Source organism: Numida meleagris, chromosome 10 (assembly GCF_002078875.1).
Source record: "Numida meleagris isolate 19003 breed g44 Domestic line chromosome 10, NumMel1.0, whole genome shotgun sequence".
NCBI classification, from domain to species: Eukaryota; Metazoa; Chordata; class Aves; order Galliformes; family Numididae; genus Numida; species Numida meleagris.
Genome location: NC_034418.1, coordinates 10,564,747 through 10,586,757, shown reverse-complemented (window position 1 = coordinate 10,586,757; position 22,011 = coordinate 10,564,747). Strand labels below are relative to the sequence as shown.

Here is a 22,011-nt window from a genome sequence, read left to right as displayed (position 1 = left end):
TCCGCAGCACTGTGCACAACGGACAGACACGGAGTGAAGTTCAGTTCAAATCCATGCAGATAGCTGCTAAGGTCGATGAAGGGATTACCGGTGTGGCAATGGTGATTAATTGGCAATGCTTATACATGCTTTATTATTACTATACATTAATTGACAATTAATGTATAAGTAGCAGACATGCACATTAAGTGGTACAGGCTTAGACTTAGTACAGGAGCATTTGTCATGGAAATTCACTGTATGAGACTCACAGTTAATTCATCTTGTTTTCCTCTTCCATGCTTGTGTCTTACCTTTATTAAAAGGTGTTAGAGACAAAGAGGCACAGCATGCTCATCCGCTAATGTGAGGGCTAACAACAGCGGTAGAGAACTAGAGGATACAAGCAGCTTGTTCACACATACTGATACTGTACTCTATTCAGTTATGTTAGAACAGCGATGCCCACTTAAGACTGAGATGAGTGAGATGAGCTGCCTGTGGAGGATACCAAAATACACAGCTGCAAGCAATGCCAGACTTCAGCTCACATAAGCTCTTGAAAACAGTTTGGAAAATAAACTATCGCTATCACTCCAGAAACTTTCCTCCTTTTTGAAGAAAGAACCCATCTGTGCAGAGCCTCTGTAGCTTCTGGAGAAACCAGTACAGACCTTCAACCATTTGCAAACCTTGCACAGTAGCACTGAAAATAATCTGCATCTTGCCCAAATGCATAACATACAATCTGAACATTTATAGCTGTAGATTACTTGAATCTTTGATCATACTTCTAGCTAGCATACAGCAGACCCAGACCAGGGCAATGACATGCCAGACAGAAGTTAGTGTACATGGCTTTAAGAGAACCTTACACACAGTAAGGCAAGCATTACTAGGTCTGCACCTAGTGTTTGAAGATATAGAATGAAGAACTACTCATCCATCATATCTTTTATTTTCTAATATCATTATGTGATCATCTTTAAGGAAGTTGACGGATAAGAAGTGAGGAACGTACCAACTGCACTTTACAGATTAACAACCACAAAAATAGAAAGCACCTATACAATCTCTGGGTTTCACAAAACTAGTTTTCATTGACTTGACACAACAAGGTCAACGGCAACAAGTGAAGAAGCTACATCAGTAAAGTGCTATTTTTGTTAAAAGTGGCTAAAAAGCACAACTACAACAGACTTGAGTATTCGGTGGCTAGATTGTCGATGTCCTCAGAAACTTTCATTTCAGGCTCTGTGTTTTTTGATGAAACCGATGAGCCCATTTGTTGAGCTATCATGAGATGTCACTGGAGCATCTGACTCCAACTCAGGCTCAATTTTCTTGGCAAGCTGTTTTCCAAGCTCAACTCTGCATTTATAAAAGTGGGAGAACAGAGAGGAAAAACAATTAGTGCTAACAATATAAAGCATGTTAAAAGTACGTGCCAGCAGAGAGTAACATGACAGTGAATGCTGACTTTTTTCCTTCATGAGTTACTGAAGGAATTACTTAATTCAGTGCCATTCATGAACAGCTGAAGTTCTCACAAGTACAGCTGCCTAGCTGAACAGACAGCTCAAGTTACAAGACTCTTAGAGAAAGCTTTGTTCTGCAGTCTCTGTACTGGTTTCCCCTTCAGTACTCATTTATATTACGCAACCTGCCCCAAAGCAGAAGGCATTCACCTCACTCCTGTTCACTATTCAATACATCACTCAAAATACTGATTTGTAGCATTATGACAATAAACAGCTGAGCTTTGGGACTGAAAGTTTTCTTCAGCACTACAGAGGACTATCCAGACAAGACAAGAAATACAAATATTCTAACAGCTCCAAGAAATGAAACTGGTTCTACAGCATACTTTGCTTGCTCTCCCCACATTCCCTATTTAGTGTAGCTTCCATTCTAGATTTTTCTCATGCTGTTGAAAAATCTCTATTTATTTGTATCTCACTCCCAATTTCAGATTCTTTATCAGATCTTACAGCTTTTATTAGACAGTTTCCACTACACTATTTAAGGTAAAAGAAACTACTGTAATAACACAGCTCTAAAATATAGATAAAGTTCTACCCTTCAGTTTTCTTTGAAGAAGCTATTCGAGGCCTTTAGAGCAAACTTGCTTTTCCAGATAACTTGTCACAGCATAGACAAGTTTCAATTTAAAAAAATCCTATTCATTTCCCAAGCACTTTTTCCTGTGCAAGTTTTCCACAAAGTATTTTGTGCAGTTAATATTACAAAGATGAAAGATAACATCCATAGTTTCTGAAGAAATCTTCCATTTTAAAAAAAGAAGTCAAAGTAACAAAATTCCTCATAAAGCAGCTGTTCTCTACATGGAGCTGTACCCTGAACCTTGGAGACAGGTGCAGCCCACAGCAGGTATAGTGCTCCTATGCAAGAACATTCTTGGTAGATGGCCTCATTTAACTCCAATATACGAAAAATTAAAAGGTGGTCACTCTGTTGACTAGCAACTGCCATTCAAGATGCCTACTAAGTGTTTCCAGAGGTAAATTCTTGTCCCCCCTATTTCCCCCCCCTACTTGTCAGAGCATGAATACAGCCTGCTTGACTATCTTCTCATTATTAGCTAATCTTTTCTGCATTCATGGTTGGTTATTTATTTAATCTAAAAAGCAAACATCCCCATACTGAAATTGAATTTAGGGTCATTATACATGGCTGGACAAGGGTACACAGTGATCTATTACTAAAAAAAAATCTGGTTTCCATTTAAAACTATCCTATAATTGTTTGATTTATGTATTCCACTATTTTTCATCATTTTCTGTAAGGCATGACACATTAGGGAATACTACAGTTAATAAGTATACAAGAAACAGATCAAGAAAACTTACCCCCACTGATCATAGCTGTTAATATCCCAGACAACTCCCTGAACAAATATTTTGTGCTCATACATCGCTACAAAACAAACAGAAACACACTTGATCAATAACCTCATCATCAAGTCTTAAAAAGCACTGAGAGTAGTAAGATCCATTGACTTACCAATGATTGCTCCCAGGGTGAATGGGTTGAGTTTTGTAAACATGATGGAATTGGTTGGGCGATTACCCTCAAAGACCTTTCAAAACAAGAGGTACATCACAGTACAGTATATTGCAATGAGTTTCTGATGCAAGTTTTGCATTTTCCCTACAGCCCACATTGGATTATTGTATTAGCAGCAAATGCAGAATCACAGAACCCTGAAAGCTTTAAAGGCTAACAGCTTCAATCACAAAGCTGTGTTTTCATAGTCTATTTTTTTTTCCCCTTTGTTTATTAAAAGCAATGGCAAAATGCTATCTCCAAGCACTGCTACTACCACTATCGCTCTGGAAAGTAGCAAAATACAAACCCAGGGGCACTTAAGAGACAGCTTGTTTTTTTCCCCAAAAATGCCTCAAAAGACTTCCAGTCATTATGCTTAATGGTAGTGCGATTTAGACTGCTCCATTATACCTGACAAGGTAGAACCTTTAATACCACTTTCACCACTGGCTATCAAGTGCTACTGTCTTGACACCTCAGGGCATGGCCCCCATTACCAAGCTCCATCAAACAGTGTAACACCACTAAACCCTCACCTCAGCAGTATTACTAATCAGAAGAAAACTGAAAAAATGACAGAGCCTGCTTACTTTATGGGGAAGAAGCTTCTCCAGAGCATCTCCACTCAGTCCAGCTGCTTGCAGTTCCTTACGAGCTTCATCAGCAGTCTTTCCTTTCATCAAGGCCTCAGTCTGAGCAAGGAAGTTGGCCAAAAGGATCTAGGAGGTAGAAATAAATACATGAACTCAAGCTACTATTTCCTTAGACAGAAAAGAGATGCTCAGTGCCTAAATCCAGACAGATGTACTCTGGTGACATATCATATTTTTAAACACTAACTATGGCAGTAAAGTGTGCTAATTTTGTGTATTTTCCCTGCCATTGCTTTTCACCTCAGTACTATTGATTACTATTTCAATAGTGCATGCCTTCAAAAACATCCAGGTTTGCTCTGAGAAATCCTGTCCTTGTCAGAACTGACAGCAAATCTCCTCGAGTGAGCAAAGGAAGTTGCATTTTGTATATTCCCTTCACAATGACTATCCTTAATGGAAAAGCAAAGTTGGACAACTATTACATTCTCACTCTACGAAGGATAACTCTCACGGTACACCAATACAGCAGAAGTTACTATTCCTTGCCTAATTACAAGTTGATGGGTGGCTTTTTCCTATCAGCTATAGTGACGATAAACATTTCTTGTAGATAAAAGAATTAGTAGGAGACATTTCCTCTTCCACAAAGCCATCTTTTAAGATGTGTAGTTGGTATTACAATTGAAGAAAGTTGCTGGTACACAACTTAAACAACATTCTTAACCTGAAATCACCACAAGACTGAGGTTTAGCTGACAAGAAATGCTTTTTTTGAATTACGCAGAAAGTGATAAACCTAGACACTTGTTTCCACACATGAAACAAGTGGTTTGACACTGTTTCTTGAAAATCCTTAATTTAATAACGAAACTAAAACGGGTTTTAAAGATCTCACAGAAGGTTACAACCCTAAGCATGCCGGTATACTCACTAAATTTTGTTTTCGAATTTAAGACTTGCAACAGCATCTCTGAAGAAACTTTCATCAGCTCTGATAATATGCTTCTTCCTACTCCGCAAAGAATTTCTTGAATTCCTACAACGAAGCTTCTCTCCAAAAGCCTAGCTGTTCAACTTCTCCCAGCCTCAACAGGCCACACTGCTGATCTGCCTCAACAACTGAGGCAACTGTTCTTAAAGAACAAAAATGCCCCTAGACAAGTAACTATAATTTAGTTTTTTTAAATCTGTTGCAAATATTCATGGAGCCTGCATGTATGGTTTCAAAGGGACATTTAGAAATCAGGTACACTGCAATACTGGATAAGCTTCAATGCCTTCAATGATAAGAAAATACGGGTGTTGTGATTAAGATTTCATTACCTTGTGATGCAAACCATTTCTGACAGGATGCTGAGTCTGAACTGGGATCATGAAGTCACAGGGAATCATGCGTGTTCCTACAAGAAAAGCCATGTTAAGAGCCTTACAATAGAAGAAAATTTAAAACCTTTAAACTCTCACTCCATGTTCAGTTATTGGTACAATCAGACACTTCAAAGATCTTCAAGTCATAGAGCAGGGGGCAGTGACAATACAGCTCAGTAGCTTCAGTTTTAATTGACTCTCCTCATTCTAGGAATGAGACCTACATCTTGTGGCTTTCTAAACCACTAATTAAGAGCACCAGAGTAGTGTCACACAAGCCTAGATAGAAACCCAGGCCTAGCTTCCAAACTAGCGTCAGTTCTGTAGATTCTTACAGCTTTGTAGCCAGAATTTAATTCCAAAACAGAGTAACAAGTAGTTTCAGTTTTACCTTGATGAATGAGCTGGTAAAATGCATGCTGCCCATTGGTGCCAGGCTCTCCCCACACGATAGGGCCGGTATTGTAGTCCACACGAGATCCTTTCTTGGTAATGTATTTGCCATTAGATTCCATGTCACCCTAAAAGGGAAGAGTAATATCATCTTTCTCAAAGAACCATACACTATCAGTACAAACTTCCAAACATACTTGACTATTGTAAGTGCTGCTCATTTATAGAAATATCATAAATATACATAGCTGCTTAATTTATGGACACAAACTTAACTGATATCTAAGGAAAAAAACAAGTATCTAAATCAATTGAGCAAATCAGATGATAGCTATCTTAGCACGACTTTGTCCCTGATTACATGAATTTTATATCACTGCAATTTTAACCTAGAAACCTACATTCAGGTTCTAGAACCAAGTCATAAACACATCTTTAGTCTTTATCCTTGCTTTCTGAAACCTTCTGCTCCAGCTGAACCTTACCTGCTGGAAGTAGGCAGCAAAGCGGTGCATATATTGGTCATAGGGCAGAAGTGCATGGGTTTCACATCCATAGCAGTTTATATACCACACCCCCAGCATGGCCAAGAGAACAGGCACATTCTTCTCCAGTGGAGCAGTATGGAAGTGTTTATCCTATTTAACAAAAAAAAGAAAAGAATTACACTTTCCTTACAGCAACTGTCATGCTTCCCAAATCTTTAAGTGTTTTGATTTTTAACTGCTGTTTCGATCCAGAGAGCTCCCAAAGCAGCGTCATTTTACAAGCACTGCAAGAGCACAGGGAGATGAACTTAAGAAACCACCTGCCTTCAGTTATTCTGCTAAGAAACAGTAAGAGGAACAAATCTGAAATAGGCAGCCCACACTCACCATCCAGTGGCCTCCAGCAAGCAGGCTCTCAAAGTTGTCAAAACCTAATGATGAAAAAAAGTCAGTGTGAACTAACAGCTTAGATTTCACTTCTCTGATAGAGACAAGCCTGGAACAGCTTGAGTTGTTTTTTTTTTTGCTACTAATTGTGTTTAAAGTTATACTTTGACTTCTGAAACTCGCACCTCAGGCTTAACAGTTATGATTAAGGCATGGACCTCAGAGCAAGACCAACTTCAGGATGCCTACTTTACAAACCTTGCTGTAGAATGGGCAGAATGGGCAAGTTGAAGGAAAACAAACGCAATTAGAACAAGACATGTATTATTCAAGGCTACAGTTTCCCCACTTACTAGCCGCAGTGGAAAAGCCTCTTCAAAATAAAATAAGCCAATAAAACAGGAATTTCTGCATTGGTCTGAGGATGCACATCTGCAGTAAGGTCTTCTTAAATAGTTTTTAAAGAGAAAGGTTCCTCTTCCTTCCTTGTTCTCTTAAAAAAAACAAATATCTGATTGTTTGCTCTATAAATAGGGGATTTAAACATCATATTTTCACTAATGAATATTGTAATTAATATTCTTTCTCATGGGAAGCCAGAAATCCTGACTGTTGTATGGACAAAAAAACCTGAGACTGTAGAAGTGTTTGACAATCAAAGCAGGAGCTCTACCTATGGTCAGGGGCCAGCTCTGGCAGATGAAGGATGTAAGATCAAGCAGCACAGACAGGCTGGCACATCAGCAGTCAGCACCATATCTGCCTGACAGCAGAGATAAACAATTTATTGCAGACAAAACAGTAAGTGCCTGAAGTTTATTTTGCTGTTCAAGCATGCTCTTCCCCCATGTGACAACTCCTGTTCACATCATTCCAAGAACTCCACAAGCAGTGTTTTTCTTCTGATGTCATTTTAAGGAAATTCTAGCTTTTCAATAATAACTTTATGGTCTCAGACTAACTGTTGGAAATGAATGGTGAAGGAACAAACAGGGCTGTAGAACAGCCTGTTCATCAAGAAAAAGCACTTCCCAGAGCTCTTTCACGCACACTGTGTACTCTCCATCTGCATTTGAGATAGGCATCAAAGACACTAAGTGCACTTTAGAGCACTAAGATAGATGAGGAGCAATTTATAGGGTCATTTATGTTTGCTTCACAACCAACTGCAGATAGACTACAGAGTCTAGTGGTTTATGAATGCTGTTTTTAAGAAAAAAAGTAGCGGAGCAAGAAGGATGTGATGGGAGAAGGAATTGTTTCCACACTACACATAGCTCTCATGAAGAATTTGATTATCAAAAAAATTGTCTGAAATGTATATGTTGACACAAACCTGATACTGTATTCTTAACTAGTTTAGGCACGTCAGTTTCAAGATTTAATTTTCAAGACTGATGTGGCTTTACAAAAGCCAGGCACTTTTGGCTATGCAGGCAACTAAGGAGATAATTTGACCATTTCTATCTACATGAATAATTTCCAAAATGACATTTAATAGTACTTAGTATTGATATTTCCATTGCACTAGGTTGTTTCAGCACAAACATTCACTAATTTACAGAAGAGGCCGGGTAAAACATCTGTCCAGATTTGATTCACAATCCAGTATTGTTCAGTTATTCTACAGGTATATTCCCCAAACAGGTTGTTATTAATCACAGGAACACCTACCAATATGAAGGGCAATGGAGAGACCAATGGCTGACCACAGAGAATAGCGACCGCCAACCCACTGAAAACAAAAGATTGGTTGACACAGGAGAAGCACAAGGCTTTAAAATTCAAACTTATCCAAACTACTACGTAATAGCAGCATGTGTCTATAGACTACTTTCAGCAAAATATTATTTTTGTTGATAATCTAGTACACATCATATGGCATAGTCATAGCAGCCCCTTAACAAATATTTAAGTACGCATTTCTTTGAGGATGTAAAGTTTGCCAACTGGTCTAGAGGCTACGATTTATTTAACACCTGCTGATGCAGTTCCCTTCCGAATGACTGCAGTTCACTTTGAAATACAAGCCTTAAGTCTAGTATTAACTGTTTTCCTACTATCCATGCTCTGTAAGTAAAACCTGCTTCAGAAAGGTTTTGACATTATCTGCAGAAAGGCAACGCTCTAGGTAAGTTCTAAAGGGCAGCTATAAAATCTAGTTTGTGAGGCACAGTCAAGGAGACAAACCAAACTGTTTAATTTGAAGCAGAAGGGTCACGGCTAAATGCACCATACTTAAAATATGCATGTGCTATAAAATATCAAAGTTAGACTCCTGTTTCTAATGTTTGACCTTTAGAGACGTAGATTATATACAGTAGACCCCAACAGTCAAATGTCATAGCTTATAATAACTAGGAATAAGGTAATACTTCTATATCCTGTTACCCAGAAGATGATTAGTGAGCCAAGAACATAGAAGGCTCCTCTTCAGACCTCTAATCCATTCTGTTAAAACCCTGTTGTCAAAGACAAGACTGTTCTACTTGTTATGCGTGCTCCTTATTTGCTTTTATTTGTGACTTTTTGTATGTTTCTATGCTTAGATTACAAGCAATATTCTGGGGGGATTTTTTTTTGCTTCATTTTTGGTCAGTTACTGACATCTAGCTAAGATTTTCTTAAATACATTAAGTTATTCTAGTAGATATTCTAACTGTAATGGGTATTCTAACCACTGTATAACATTAAGACTTCTACTTACATCCCAGAACTCAAACATGTTCTCAGTGTCAATTCCAAACTCTTTAACTTTAGGCTAGAACAAAAAAAGCATGGAAGAATATTAAAACATTCTTAAAAATGTTAATGTCCAGCAAATACAAAACACAAGTTTGGTGCCTATTAAATACACAATTGCCCAGTTACACCTTCTATTTCAAAAATACATAGCATCCATCACAAAATAAAACCTACTTCCATTTCCAAATACCACTATCACCATTCAGCAGTTCTGAATGCAATGACATACACTCCTTATATGAGAAGATTGGTAATATAGTTAGGACTGACACTGTTTACATTTAAAGTGCCTAGAGCAGAAAAAGGAACTTCACACCAGATTACTTAACAGCCTCTCGCTTACTGCAGAGTCTAACTGCTGCATCTCTTTCCAGCTTATTCTTCTCCCCCCAACCCCCCCCGCGAAATGCCATATCAGTGGCATTATGCTCACTGCACGTAACATATTATTCACACAAGCCATCCGCATCACTTCAGCAAATATCTGAAGAGTTTATGAATACCATTTGTTTATGGATGCACACATACTTAAGTAACAGGCACCCCTCATTAGTAACAGAAAGCTGTTACACTTGAAGTATCTATCATTTCAGGTTCACAAAGCTCTAGAAGAAAAAGTACATCTATAATGGTGCTACAGTTCAGTACTTTGGAAGTGTTCCCATTGTTTTCAGTAGAACAAATGCATTCTTTCAACAGGAAGGCTAAGTATTGGTATTCAAGTTAAAGGGTGTTTTAAAGGCCTCCTTACTTGATGTACAATGAGACTATCTTAAAAGCACACAGAAGAAAGTCCAAATAAGATTGTTATACTTACACCATTGGTAGACAAGGCAACAAAATGTTTGGCCACAGCTGATGGCTTAACAAAAAGAATGAAGACAGTTAGATCTGGAACGTTAATTATTTCTTGCTATCAAACTGATTTGCTACTATTTCACATTTAAGAAATAATAGTTTACCATCACCAGTTATTTTGCATCTATTAACTTGAAATCATCTTACTCACATTCACTGTAAGACTTGGCAACACGCCCATCCAAAGAAAGCGTGTTCAGCCAACATTCTCATGAAGGTCTCTTACTGGAAGAAGAGGCTACTTGGAGTAGCATACCATTTTCTTCCGAGTATATAATCAGCCTGCTACGTCACTAACACCACTTCCAAACACTTCAACTTTGTTGTACCCCTCCCTGCTAGGGCTGAAAGATCAAGTACAGCTGCAACTACTGATAAAGCTCAAACTAGAGATTTAGACTTTGGTCTTTCAGTGACTGTTCTGGCAAACTTCTATAGCGAGAAACTTAAAAGCCCAGTTTTCAAACTAAGTACAGCTACTCTGACTAGAGCATGCTGAAGATCATATTAACTACCTCACCAAGCAGTATTTGCTTCTTTCTTTTAAAGGTTAGAAACAGGAGGGGATAAGTTAAATACAAAGTTTCTAATCAAAGCACCGCCACCTGCTATAGAAATCTCTGTATACTACTTCAACCATAGTTCCCTTCTAGTTTTGAAGAACTTGTCAAGAATTGGAAGATAATGACACGCAGACACCACATTCTTCGATTTCCATGCCAGTGGTACCACCAAACCACTAATGAGCTCTAAGGCAGATACTATCATGTTACTTTAAAGGCAGAATTTGGGAAAAGAAAAATGATGACAACCATCTATAACAGAAAACTTGTTTTTATCGCTTCAGTCAGACAGCTTGTCACTAACCACGATGCACTTTAATGTTCAGTACAGCACTTGCTAAGCTATGCAGCTTTCATTTGGGCAGTTATTGGCCCTGCTCCAAAGCATGCTTAAAATGACTAGAGAGAAACTGCGCAACAGGAATCAGTTGCTTTCTGTTATGTAACCTAATCACTAGACTTACATCCTTAGCAGCATGTAGGAACCACTCTTTGGCCGTTACTGCATTGGTGATCGTTTCTTGGGTGGTGAAGGTCTGAAAATCAGAAAACAAAGACACATTTTATACTTAAAATCGAAACAAGTTCAGCTTACTAAAATATCATTTAGGATTAATCTGCTGTGGTTATCTGGAATAGATGTTCATAATAGACAGCTGTTGCCACACTCCAGACGAAAAAGCAAGCTTATCAAACCAATTTATTATTTTGCTGGAATTTGAATCATTACTCCTTATTTCCATCCCTAGAAGTGGTGCAGAAACCCTTGAAGCTGAAGTTTTCTACTTCAGTATTTCACTAAATATAAAGTTTTATCACTCAGTTAAAAAGGAACTAATTGAGCCTCAAAGCAGGACAATTCACCTGGATTGTCCTCTTGATCTCTAGTTCCTCCTCTTCCATGTAGCAACACTCATTTCTGCTAAAACTCTTGCCATAAGTATTTTGCTGATTAAACATTTTCCTGCTTCATGAAGTGCGCAAAGAAGTTCAGTCATGCAGTTCCGCAAAGATCTGCAACCATTCTGATGTACTCAACCATCAAAATCTTCCTTTAAGAGTGAACGCTACATTCAACCTACCCTCATCTATCTCCAGAAGTATTTCATTATGAAACACAAGCCTGTTACGACAAGAAAAATGCCATTCATCCTCTTCTAAAGATATTTAATTATCCAAGTACAGCTTGGCAAATAGAAACTGAAGTGCTACTCTTTTAATCTGGCAGTATTCTGAGTCTTTGAACCACAATGCTTGAACTCAATTATTCAAAACTGACCATTAGCATTACTTTGTGAAGTTCTTATTATTCCATAAGTTCCTCGGCCACAGTATTGCCAAAATAAGATAATGAGCACAAGAGTAGAGCACAGCCAGCATTACACACATTCATTTATTGCAGTTTCTGTCCTCAATGGTAAGAAGGGCCTACTGTGCTTCAAAAACGAAACAACCCAAGTTACGTAATAAAGAATTCTGTCTTCAGTTTCCTTTGATAAGTGGGAAGCCAGTATGTTCTAGTCGGCGTTTCTCAGACAAAGATGGCAGCTAGCAATTAAGCTTAAAGTAAAAAAAAAGTAAAGACCACAAGCAGAAGTAAGGAACGTGATGAAATCTTGGACTTCTAGGAAAGCTACATGAGATGACACATCCCACCCACAACAAGGTATAGTAAAGTAAACCTTTGAGAACATAACTTAAATTTGTGTTGGCTGAGAAACACCCAGGACAATGTGAAATTGCTCATGCATTACTTTGCGTAGGCTGGCTGAATCATTTTCAGTGCTTGAATACAGTACCCCTAAATATTTCAGTAGCAACACAAATTTTAATTCCAAGTTTAGGAAGAATCAGAACAGGCCTTTTTAGAAATAGTTCACTCTACAAGTCCCTAATTTAGATCTTCCTGTGGTAGAATCTGTTTTGACTGAATCCCTCACCACCTGGTAAAGTCACACCAGTGACTTTATTAACATACCTTTGATGCAATGATGAAGAGTGTGGTTTCTGGGTGGAGCTCAGCCAGGGTTTTGGCTATATGAGTACCATCAATGTTAGATACAAACCAAACACGTGGGCCTCCCTTGGAATATGGTTTCAATGCTTCGGTTACCATCAGAGGGCCCTGGAGAGAAGCAATAGTTAGGTTGTTTTAATTGCATATATGTACACACAAAAAGACATGAGAGATATGCACAAGTCAGGAGCTTACCAAGTCAGAGCCACCAATCCCAATATTGACCACATCAGTGATAGCTTTCCCTGTGTAGCCTTTCCATTCACCACTACGGACTTTCTAATGGGGGGGAAAAAAAAACACAGTAAGTATTTTATGCTATTTAGATGTTGAAGTTAACAATTTTAACACTGGAAGCAGGCTTTGTTTTCAAGTAGTATTCTAGAGAATCTCCCAAGACAATTCACAGTTTTATACTACATTCTTCAAAGCAAGTGTTAACTAAGTGTCTAACTAGAAGTTAGTAGCTTAATGCATATATTTAAAAACAAACTGCAAAATTAAATCTTGCCTTCCTGTATGTGAACTATTACAGCATTTACAACAAGTGAGTAGAAAAGCAAAATAAGTCAAAAAAATAAGCTAAAAACAAAAATCTTAGGCATTGAATTATTTGCATGAGATGTTTAACTCAATCTTTTCTTTAGGTATCCTTAATTAGCAAAATCGCTCTTAATTAAAGTGGAAAACTTTATAATATTAATAAAGCCTTGGAGATAACACTTACGGGCAAACTAAGCATTTAAAAACCTTCTCTACTGCATATTTATGTATATTTTGCATTGAAATTTCTGGGATTTATCTTTGAAGCATATGAGTTCTGTATTCTATTCTCACTGGTTTTTAACAGTTATCGAGTCCCAACAAAAAAATACAATCATTAAGCAGTATCAAAACTCTGCACTGATTTCTTTCCATTGTGTACCATCCATGCATTAAATCCTACTCTAATCCCTAAAGGAATCTTTTCAGTATCATGTACGCTTCTGCATAACGCCCCCCCATTCTAGAGCATTTTTTCTACAACTTAATCAGTTGATCATACTGATAGTTGCTCTCCTTCTCTGCAGATATTTTTAAGTGAAAGCTTTGTTTTACTTTCTGCAAATACAGAACCATTTTTAGTATACACCATCACACAGCCTGTAGATGATGTTGCCAAGGTTTTTGAATTCCATCTGCCTAGGTGAGTCAACTAAAGCAAGGATCTTTGTTAATCTTTCCAAAGATGCTGCTTAATACGATTTATTTTAAATCTGCATTGGAAGTGACATTTCAACTGATGATTAACAGGAAAGTAAGCCTTTCTTAGAACAACTATAACTCCATGCTTGAACCGATAATGTTAAAAACCTGCCCAAAGAAGCAGAGAATAGATTGTGAATCAGCCTACAACCAACAGATGACAACATATTATATAAGGGAACCTGACCGATTATAGTGTGTGAAAAGTAACTTATGGTGGTGCTTTATACCTGGCAGAAGTGTTTCATTTTATCCAACACTTTGTTTACTTCTGGAACAACATCTTTCCCATCTACAAGTATTGGGGTATTGGAACGATTTCTCAGAGCAATGTGAAGCACAGCCCGGTTCTGAAACAAGAGGAAAAAAAGGTGTAAGTTAGAAGTAACTCCGAAGCATCCTTTCCAGGAGGTAGTACAATCTTAAACGCCATTAAAGACCCCTCACATTAACTGGAATTGGCAGCAGTCATTCGTGCATATGTATAATACACACACCACCAGCTACCTCATCACCCTCACTTCACAGAATCAGTGCAGAGGGCTCAGTCTCACCAAGTAAACAAACAGGTAATTTTAACTACTTTAAGGAGAGCACTTGAGATCCCTCACAAAGCATTGAGTATTTGAGGCTCAGAATTCAGCAATATTCAGTCCTCAGTTTTTCAGTCCTACAAAGAAGTTTTTCTATTAATAGGGATACCGAAAAAATAAAACAGTTTATTTCTCTGGCATCTTCTCAGTTGTCCAGGAGTCCTTTTTGTACACAGAGACAAATACGTAATATTTTTCATCAAAAGCTGAGATACAGTAACCACATTATTCTATCCACCAGTCATACTTAAAGGTTCCTTGAATATGGTATGCAGGGCATGCCAGATACATACACAGCAGATGGTTCCTATGGGGAAAAAACTCCTATTAGTAGAGAATTAGCATAGCAACATGCATGCTGAGACACAAGTCAAAACACTGAAGTCTGGCCTCTGACTTGCCTGTTCAGGAGCTTATGGTTTTAATCTAGAGCAAAGGAGCTGAAGTCAATACTAATGAACAAATTAAGTAATTTGTCTCCTGTTTCATTGTTCCTCATTACAATGAGGCACTGACAAGACCACACAGACAATATAATTACCAAGTTATCATTTAAATACAATTAAATACAAAAAAACACTGACTTTGTGGTTTCAGTTGTTAATAATGAAAATGTACATGCTTAAATCTGGAGTGAACAGGTTTGTTGTGGGCTTTTTTTTTTTTTTAACTCTCAGCCATGGAATGGTATTATTTGGTGAATACTGTCATTATCTAGCTTAACAGATTTTTCTTTATCAGATCAAGTACTGGCATTCAAACTGCCGTGTACTGTTATACAACAATACCTTCTAAATTTTGGTAGGCAGTAAAGAACACCCTCACAATGAATGGTCACATATGTGCTACCTTGTAATGCACTGTCTTTACAGCGTATCAGGCTACAAGTTCTAACTCACCAGGACAAACACCTGGTAGCATCATGCTTAATTGCACTATGAAGAATTCTCACATAAGGACCAACCAAGCAATCAATGCCTGCAGCACCAAACACAGACAAGTCTTAAATACTTCGGATAAGTATCTGAAGAATGCCCTAACTCAGAACAAGAGTAGCGGACAAGTCAGTTCTCGTCACTAAGCAGCTCCCTTCTGTCTTGTTGCTCTAGGTTTATTCCATCATGCTGTTGGACAGCATTCTGTTCATAAGGCCTCGAACATTTTATGATGGCCACATGTTCACATTCCATAACCAAATCAACTTGATTTGCTATTCTACACTAACAGAAAGAGAATTACACCAAATTCAATTTCAAGTCAAATTCTGACCAGAAATGAGAAGCAGTCTGAAAATGAAAAACACTAGAGTCATCTTGTAGTTAACTGTTAAATCAAGTCACTGTATTCAGACAGTACTGAAGCAGGGAGCTAACAGCTGAAACCAAACACATCATGCAGTGTAACAATGGGGAAAGCAAGTCCTTCCGACAAGTCTTCAACCACCAAATTTACTTTCAGGTGAACAGTGAAGAATAACTATAACCCTAAAAATCAGTCAACCAAGCCAAAATAAATACTTCCTTCTGTGTGAAGGAATCATCCTATCTTATTGATTCCATCCTACTTTTAGTTTCAGGAAAAAAAAATACAGTTCTTTCCTCCTTATGTTCTAGTGAAGATTTAAACATCATTATAACTCACAGATCTACAGATAGGAATACAACCAGTCTTCTTGAAACAAGTGGCTAATTTTTAAAGATACTTTATAGTCTCTACTTGTAGAAGTACCCAAAACTAAGCAGCTTCAGTAACCCGGAGTAGAAAGCCTTATACAACCTTATTCACATTTTCTTCTGTCTTTGTCAGAGCTGTTGAAATTTCTCATGTAAGTAATGAACAAACATTACAACCACTTCCCCAGCATTTCAAACTAACAATTACAGCACGTTTTCCAAAGACTCATCTCTTACAAAGATGCATGAACATCCACAGTTACACATGCACAATTGAGGGGAAAGAACTATAGACAGAAATAGCCTTACCTCAGTGAAGTTGATCTTCTCTCCACTGAACATTCGTTCTCTGGCACTTTCCACACCCCTTGACTTCGCCTGAGTAATGTAAAAATAGATTCCTCTTAAAAATAGTAAGAAGTCAACACGTACTGCAAAGGTCCAGCTAACAGAAAGGAGAGTAAGCATTTACCACAAGACAGCCAAAGAGAAATCATTACAGACTCACCATATGCTAGTTTAAAAACACGTTCTCTTATTTTAAAGCAAGTATTTTTATGCATGCTATTTATTCCCTTAACAGGATAAACAGCAACATGTACAAGTGATCAAGATGTAGTGAGTAGATTTAATTAACCAGTTTCATCTTGTCAGAATGCTACAGGATCCATTTATGATTGTTTGTAACAGTTCAAATATTTTAAAAAACAAAATAGCAGCAGAAGTGCTTTTGCTTTTTTAGAACTGTATCCTACTTGGTGTGGCTGAACCAATACTTAGGGAAAGGTTGTAATTATGAACAGCAGACTAAAGTGAAGTTAATGACAAAAACTTCTTAAAATACCGCCAACTGCAAAGGAATATCAAGCCTACAACTACATGATGTATGAAACAATATTTCAGTTGCAGTCTACAAGACAGCAGCTTTTCTTACAACTTAATATTAATCCTTTATTTTACTGCAGACCTTTGTAACAGTATGAGACACCAACTGGCCCATTACAGAGAAGAAGTCTTTTCAGTGAGCTCAAGAGAGATCTGGGCGTGGAAAAATGGTCTTACTCCACGTGGCCAAAGGATAATGCAAGACTTCCAACAACACCTTGTAATACTAACTAACTTATGATCTTGAACTTTGAATTGAATTCAGAGCTAAATGTGTATAAACAATGCTAGAGTGGTCAGTTACTGGTAAGAGTTAACTTTCTTAGAACACTGAATTAATAAAATAGTTTCGCCTATTTACCAGTTCAATCAGCATTTTCATCACTTCTTCTGTAACAAGGTTCTTCGAGTAGTCCAGTAAGATGTCCCCATGATCAGTATTCAGAGTCAGGCTATCAAAACAAGCACTTCAGTTAATCGAACATTCACGAAGAATTTTCAGCAACACAACGACAACTCTACAAGTTCAGTAATTTGAACTCTAGTTGGTTTAAGTTAGTAAAGAGGACCCGAGAGACCAACCGGCCCCACGAGTTCTGTAAGATGATTTACTAGACAGCACATCATTTTAACTGAAGACTGCTGTTTCAAACAAGCTAAGCTATTGTGTCCATTTTCTGCCTGTAAAAACACAAACACAATGAAGTATATTTAATGCATAGCTGCATAATCACATTCTGTTTCACTGAGCCACCAGCCTTCTCCAGCAATTAGGGTTTTTTTTTCCCTAATACATGATTGGTAGAAAAAGCTTACCACAATCTTTCTGCTGTTAAGAAAACTAAACTGCCTTCAGTTACATACAGGTCACTTCAACAAATCCAGACATACTTTTTCCTATAGTGGCACAAAAAAAAAGGTTACTTACATGTCTATACAACTACTCATACAGAAGTTATCAGTGAAGCACAATGCAGAATTATACTCCGTTTGTGCAATGCACCACCTCACTTCGCTCACAGCCTCAGCAGATTCTCCCTGATTTTACCCATCCTTATCTGAGAGCTATACACAAGCATTTCAGAAGACAAGTATCTCAAGTTTACATCTGAGCTAAAACATTAAGACAGTAGTCTGTTAGAAGTCAACTAAGCCCTTTGGTATTCACTAGCCTCATGTCTAAATGAGAACTTACACAGCTCGCCTATTATCCTTTACCATTTTCTACCAATTTCTTTCCACCAATTAATAACCTAGTGAATAAACACATTTACTCTGAACTAGCACCTCTAAGTCATTTGGAAGGCTTCAGATAAAAACACAGCAAGTAGCTTTTCCTAAGTTACTCCCACTTCTGCTCCCCATGCTTAACCACAGGAAATTGCATGCATCTAAATTCAGTGCTTCTGCCCTGCTTCTTCATTCCCAATATTGAGGCCCCACAACATTCACTGCTATTTTAGTGCTGTCTGTGTTAGGAACTTCACAGGACAAAACATGGCATAGTTGCTATTCCAAAAAGATATGATGGAGCAGGTAAGGATCTGGACAGGAAGTGTGGGATGGATGGAATTTGCAATAACAGTCATCAGCAAGGCCTGGACATTTTGCTAGCTTCAATAACTTAAAGAAAAAAAAAAACGGAAGAAACTGCAGCCAGATGGCATCCCAAGACATTACACAAGAAGCAGCAGCGATGGCTACCAGTGAACACAACAGCTCTAACTCCCCATACATGACACACAACATAGGCACACAGCCTAATCTCACCCCGAACTCTTGAACCAGGAGTTCCACCCTTTCTTTAAACAGAAGCACAAAACCCTTCAGCTCAGCTGCATTCTGCTACGCTACCCACTCTGCAATGCGGGAGCACTACCCAGGTGGAACACCGCTTGTCACGTAAGCCACATCCACACGTAAGTCACGCAGCTTGTCATTGGAAAGCAGAAGGCTCACCGTTCCTACAGACCTTACATATGGGCAGCACAGAAAGCCCAAGTTGTGCTCCACGGGTCTGACCACACTACATCAGGAAGAGGACGTTCAAGTTTTCACAAGCTGAGACAAGAGGAGGAAAGGGTCTATACCCCATAGGACAAAGACAGTGAGTGTAAGGTTCCTATGGTAACATCTAATAGCTATGTAGTCCCTGGGGTGAGGTGTTCAAATTGAAAATTGGTGTTATTCTAAAGTTCTTACAACACAAGCATCAAGAAGCACTTTTAAATGGGTATAATTTTCTTTTTTCCTCAGAAGAGAGTCAATTGTTTGACAACCATACCCAGAGGAACTGACTGCCTTCATAAGAATTTCACAAGGGAAGAGGTGCAAATTACAGAGGGCCTTTGGGAAGCCCTCTGGGCCCAGCTCTCAGCAGATGCCAGCCATGGGCCAGATCAGCAGGATGGCAACAGAGTGGGTATCAGTGACAAGTGTGCATGCTGATCCACCCAACTAAACCTGGCTGTCTGTTCAGCAATTTTATTTGCTCCAATAAAGTTCTCCTGGCGGTTCACAATGTGTGTATTTATTACAAAATGTTTAATTTCACCTCATGATTTCGGTCCCAATCTTAGAAGATCACAACTACTTTTTCTCCTTACGGTTTACATAAACACAAAGTTGAAGAGCCATGTGAGACAGGTAGCCTTCACAAAGAGCATTTCACAAGAAAAATACAAGTCAGATAAACATATTCTGGGGAACACACTGATTGCTTCCAGTATGGAGTCACACACGTATGTGTGCGTGCACATGTACTTAAGGCATCACTTGTCAAATAACCTGCAGTTAATGGTACATAGTTGCAGCACAACTATATATTCATAAGAAATTAAATACAGACTATTTGAAATCAAGAGCAGATTTTATGGTTAAAGTAGGTTGCTTAATGAGGCGACAGCTCATAAGACTGAGCTTCAGTGTTGTAAGCAGCACCTCGGTTATATCTTAGGATTTACTCAGCCAGTCTGCTTCAGCTCTTCTTTGTCCTATGGATATTATGAAATTCAGTGTCTGGGAATATATGGGAGATAGGGAAACCTTGCAAGCAGAACATTATTTCCTACTGAAAGGAGATTTAGCTAAGAGATTATTAAAACTGCTCTTTTCACAGTTCAGCAACATCCTGTTAGAAGAGCCAGATAAAGCCAGCAGTCCAAAAATTTGGCATACCTTCTCCATCCCTGCAAAATGGCAACAGCTCTTGTAAGCTGCTATATGGAACTTCACAGGTGGCATTTCTCTACAGTTTAAGAAGTATGTAATGAGCTCACAAGGAAAGAAAAGTCACTTGGCCTAGGACACTGAAGGAAGCACTGACACATACAACAAGTGCTATCTCTGCATTTAAGAGCAGACGCTCGCTGTATCTGCACTGCCTGGGCTTACTTGGAACTGTGCATCAGCGACGCGCCTCCACACGAACAGACCTGCCTGACTGCCGGTGCAGCCCAGCAGGCTTCTCGGCAGCCTGCAGAGCACTTCAACGGTACTACCATTTCACGCATTAGAAAAACCAATGGCTCTCGCACTGCTTCCACGTCTTACTTCCTTTAGCAAAAAAAAAAAAAAAAAAAAAAAAAGCTGCAAGGTGCTGGCTGCAACGCGAGCTGCAGGAGCTGAGGTAAGACAGGGCCGCTTCGGGGAAGGGGCCGGTTCTGCTCTAGCGCCGGCAGCCGGGGGCACAGGGGCGGCTCCGGCCATCACCGCACTCATCTTATCGCGGGGCTTATCATGACTAAGCACGCGGCCGCGAGATGGCCGCCCCACAATGCCGCTGTGCGCGCCGCAGCCGGCGCTGTGCTGCCCGGCACGTACCCCGCTGCAAGGATGAGTCAAGGACGAGCACGCGCGGCCGCCGTGCTGGGGCCGCCGGAGGAGCCCCTCCGCCCCGCGCCGATCCCCGCAGCCCGGCCAGGAGGCGCCGCAGGCCCCAGGAGCGCGTGCCCGGCCCGCGAGCGGCCTCCGAGCGTTCGGCACAGCCTCGGCCGGCCGCAGCCGCCTCTACGCTGCCCCCGGAGCGCCGCAGGGAGCGGCAGCGAGCCGGGCGACGGCGGACGCCTCTTCCCGCCCGGCCTTCCGCGGCTCCGCCAGGCCGGGGGGGGGGGGGGGGGGGGGGGGGAATGGAGGGGGACTGCCCCAGGAGGGAGCATCTCTCCCGCTTAGGGCCAGGCGCTCCCACAGCGCCCACCGAACCACGCCGCAGGGCGGGAGCCCCACGCGGCCCCGGACTTCGCACGTAGAAGGACCCACAGCGGATCGCTCCGCTCGGCTGCGGGGAGGGCGGGCAGGGGCTGCTCAGCCTCACCTGAACTTATGGAAGCGGTCCTTGTCGCCCTCGAACAGCTGCCGCAGGACGAGCTTGGAGGCGTTCGCCTTGTGCCACTCTTGCAGCTTCTTGAAATGGGGGTCTGCGGACAGCGCCATGCTGATGGCCGGGCGGGGCTGAGCGGACGTGCGGCAGCGGACACGGAAAGTGAAACGGCTCCTGCCGCCCCGCCTTTATAGCAGCGAGCCCGGCCCCGCCCCGGCTCCTTCCCCTCTGAGATTTCTTCACTGGCGCGCTGGGCTCGGAGCTGCGGCTGCACGGAGCGCTGCGCTGCCTGTGAGAGGCTCCCGGGGCAGGCAGCGGTCGCGGCCTCGGCCTCGTGAAGGTGTGCCCCGTTATAAATCTGCGAGGGCCCGGAACAGCCACGTGGGGCTCCGCTGAGCTCCGCGGCTCGTTCTTAACCCGGCTGGCCTGGTTTTAACCTGCGCGGTTCCGCGTGGCGCAGCCCGGCTGAAGGCTGCTGGGGGCCGGTGCGGTGCGGTGCGGTGCGGTGCGGTGCGGTCTGAGGGCCAGGTGCTCGGCCTTAGGGCCAGGTGCTCGGCCTTAGGGCCAGGTGCTCGGCCTTTGGGCAGCCGTAGCGCTCCGCCGCCCCCAGGTGGCACCGAGGCGTCGAAATCCCCGAGCAGCTGAGCGCAGCATCTCCGGGCCGTAGCTTCAGACATGCCGGTGCCGCGCCTCGCCCCGGCCGTTACATAAGGGCTCGCCCTCCTGAGGGCAGGCTGGGGCCGGCAGCAGCCGCTCGGTTCTGTGAGCAGCGCGGTTGTGCTGCGCGCCGAGCGCACGGGCATGTGAAGGCGTATGTCAAATTCTGGGGATTAT

The 22,011-nt window shown here is 40.8% G+C and overlaps 1 protein-coding gene across 1 annotated transcript; it reads right to left on the bottom strand.

Annotated features, from left to right (window-relative positions):
- GPI (glucose-6-phosphate isomerase) lies at window positions 106-21,491 on the bottom strand. Its single transcript, XM_021408749.1, has 18 exons — window positions 21,172-21,491; window positions 17,221-17,311; window positions 16,284-16,352; window positions 13,939-14,058; window positions 12,659-12,742; window positions 12,425-12,571; window positions 10,911-10,982; window positions 9,843-9,887; window positions 8,988-9,041; window positions 7,955-8,015; window positions 6,281-6,324; window positions 5,891-6,043; window positions 5,404-5,533; window positions 4,968-5,044; window positions 3,639-3,767; window positions 3,004-3,079; window positions 2,850-2,916; window positions 106-1,350 (listed from the first exon to the last, which is right to left on the bottom strand). Exons 1-18 carry the CDS (start codon window positions 21,288-21,290, stop codon window positions 1,227-1,229), a joined length of 1,662 nt encoding a protein of 553 aa, XP_021264424.1. The 5' UTR covers window positions 21,291-21,491; the 3' UTR covers window positions 106-1,226.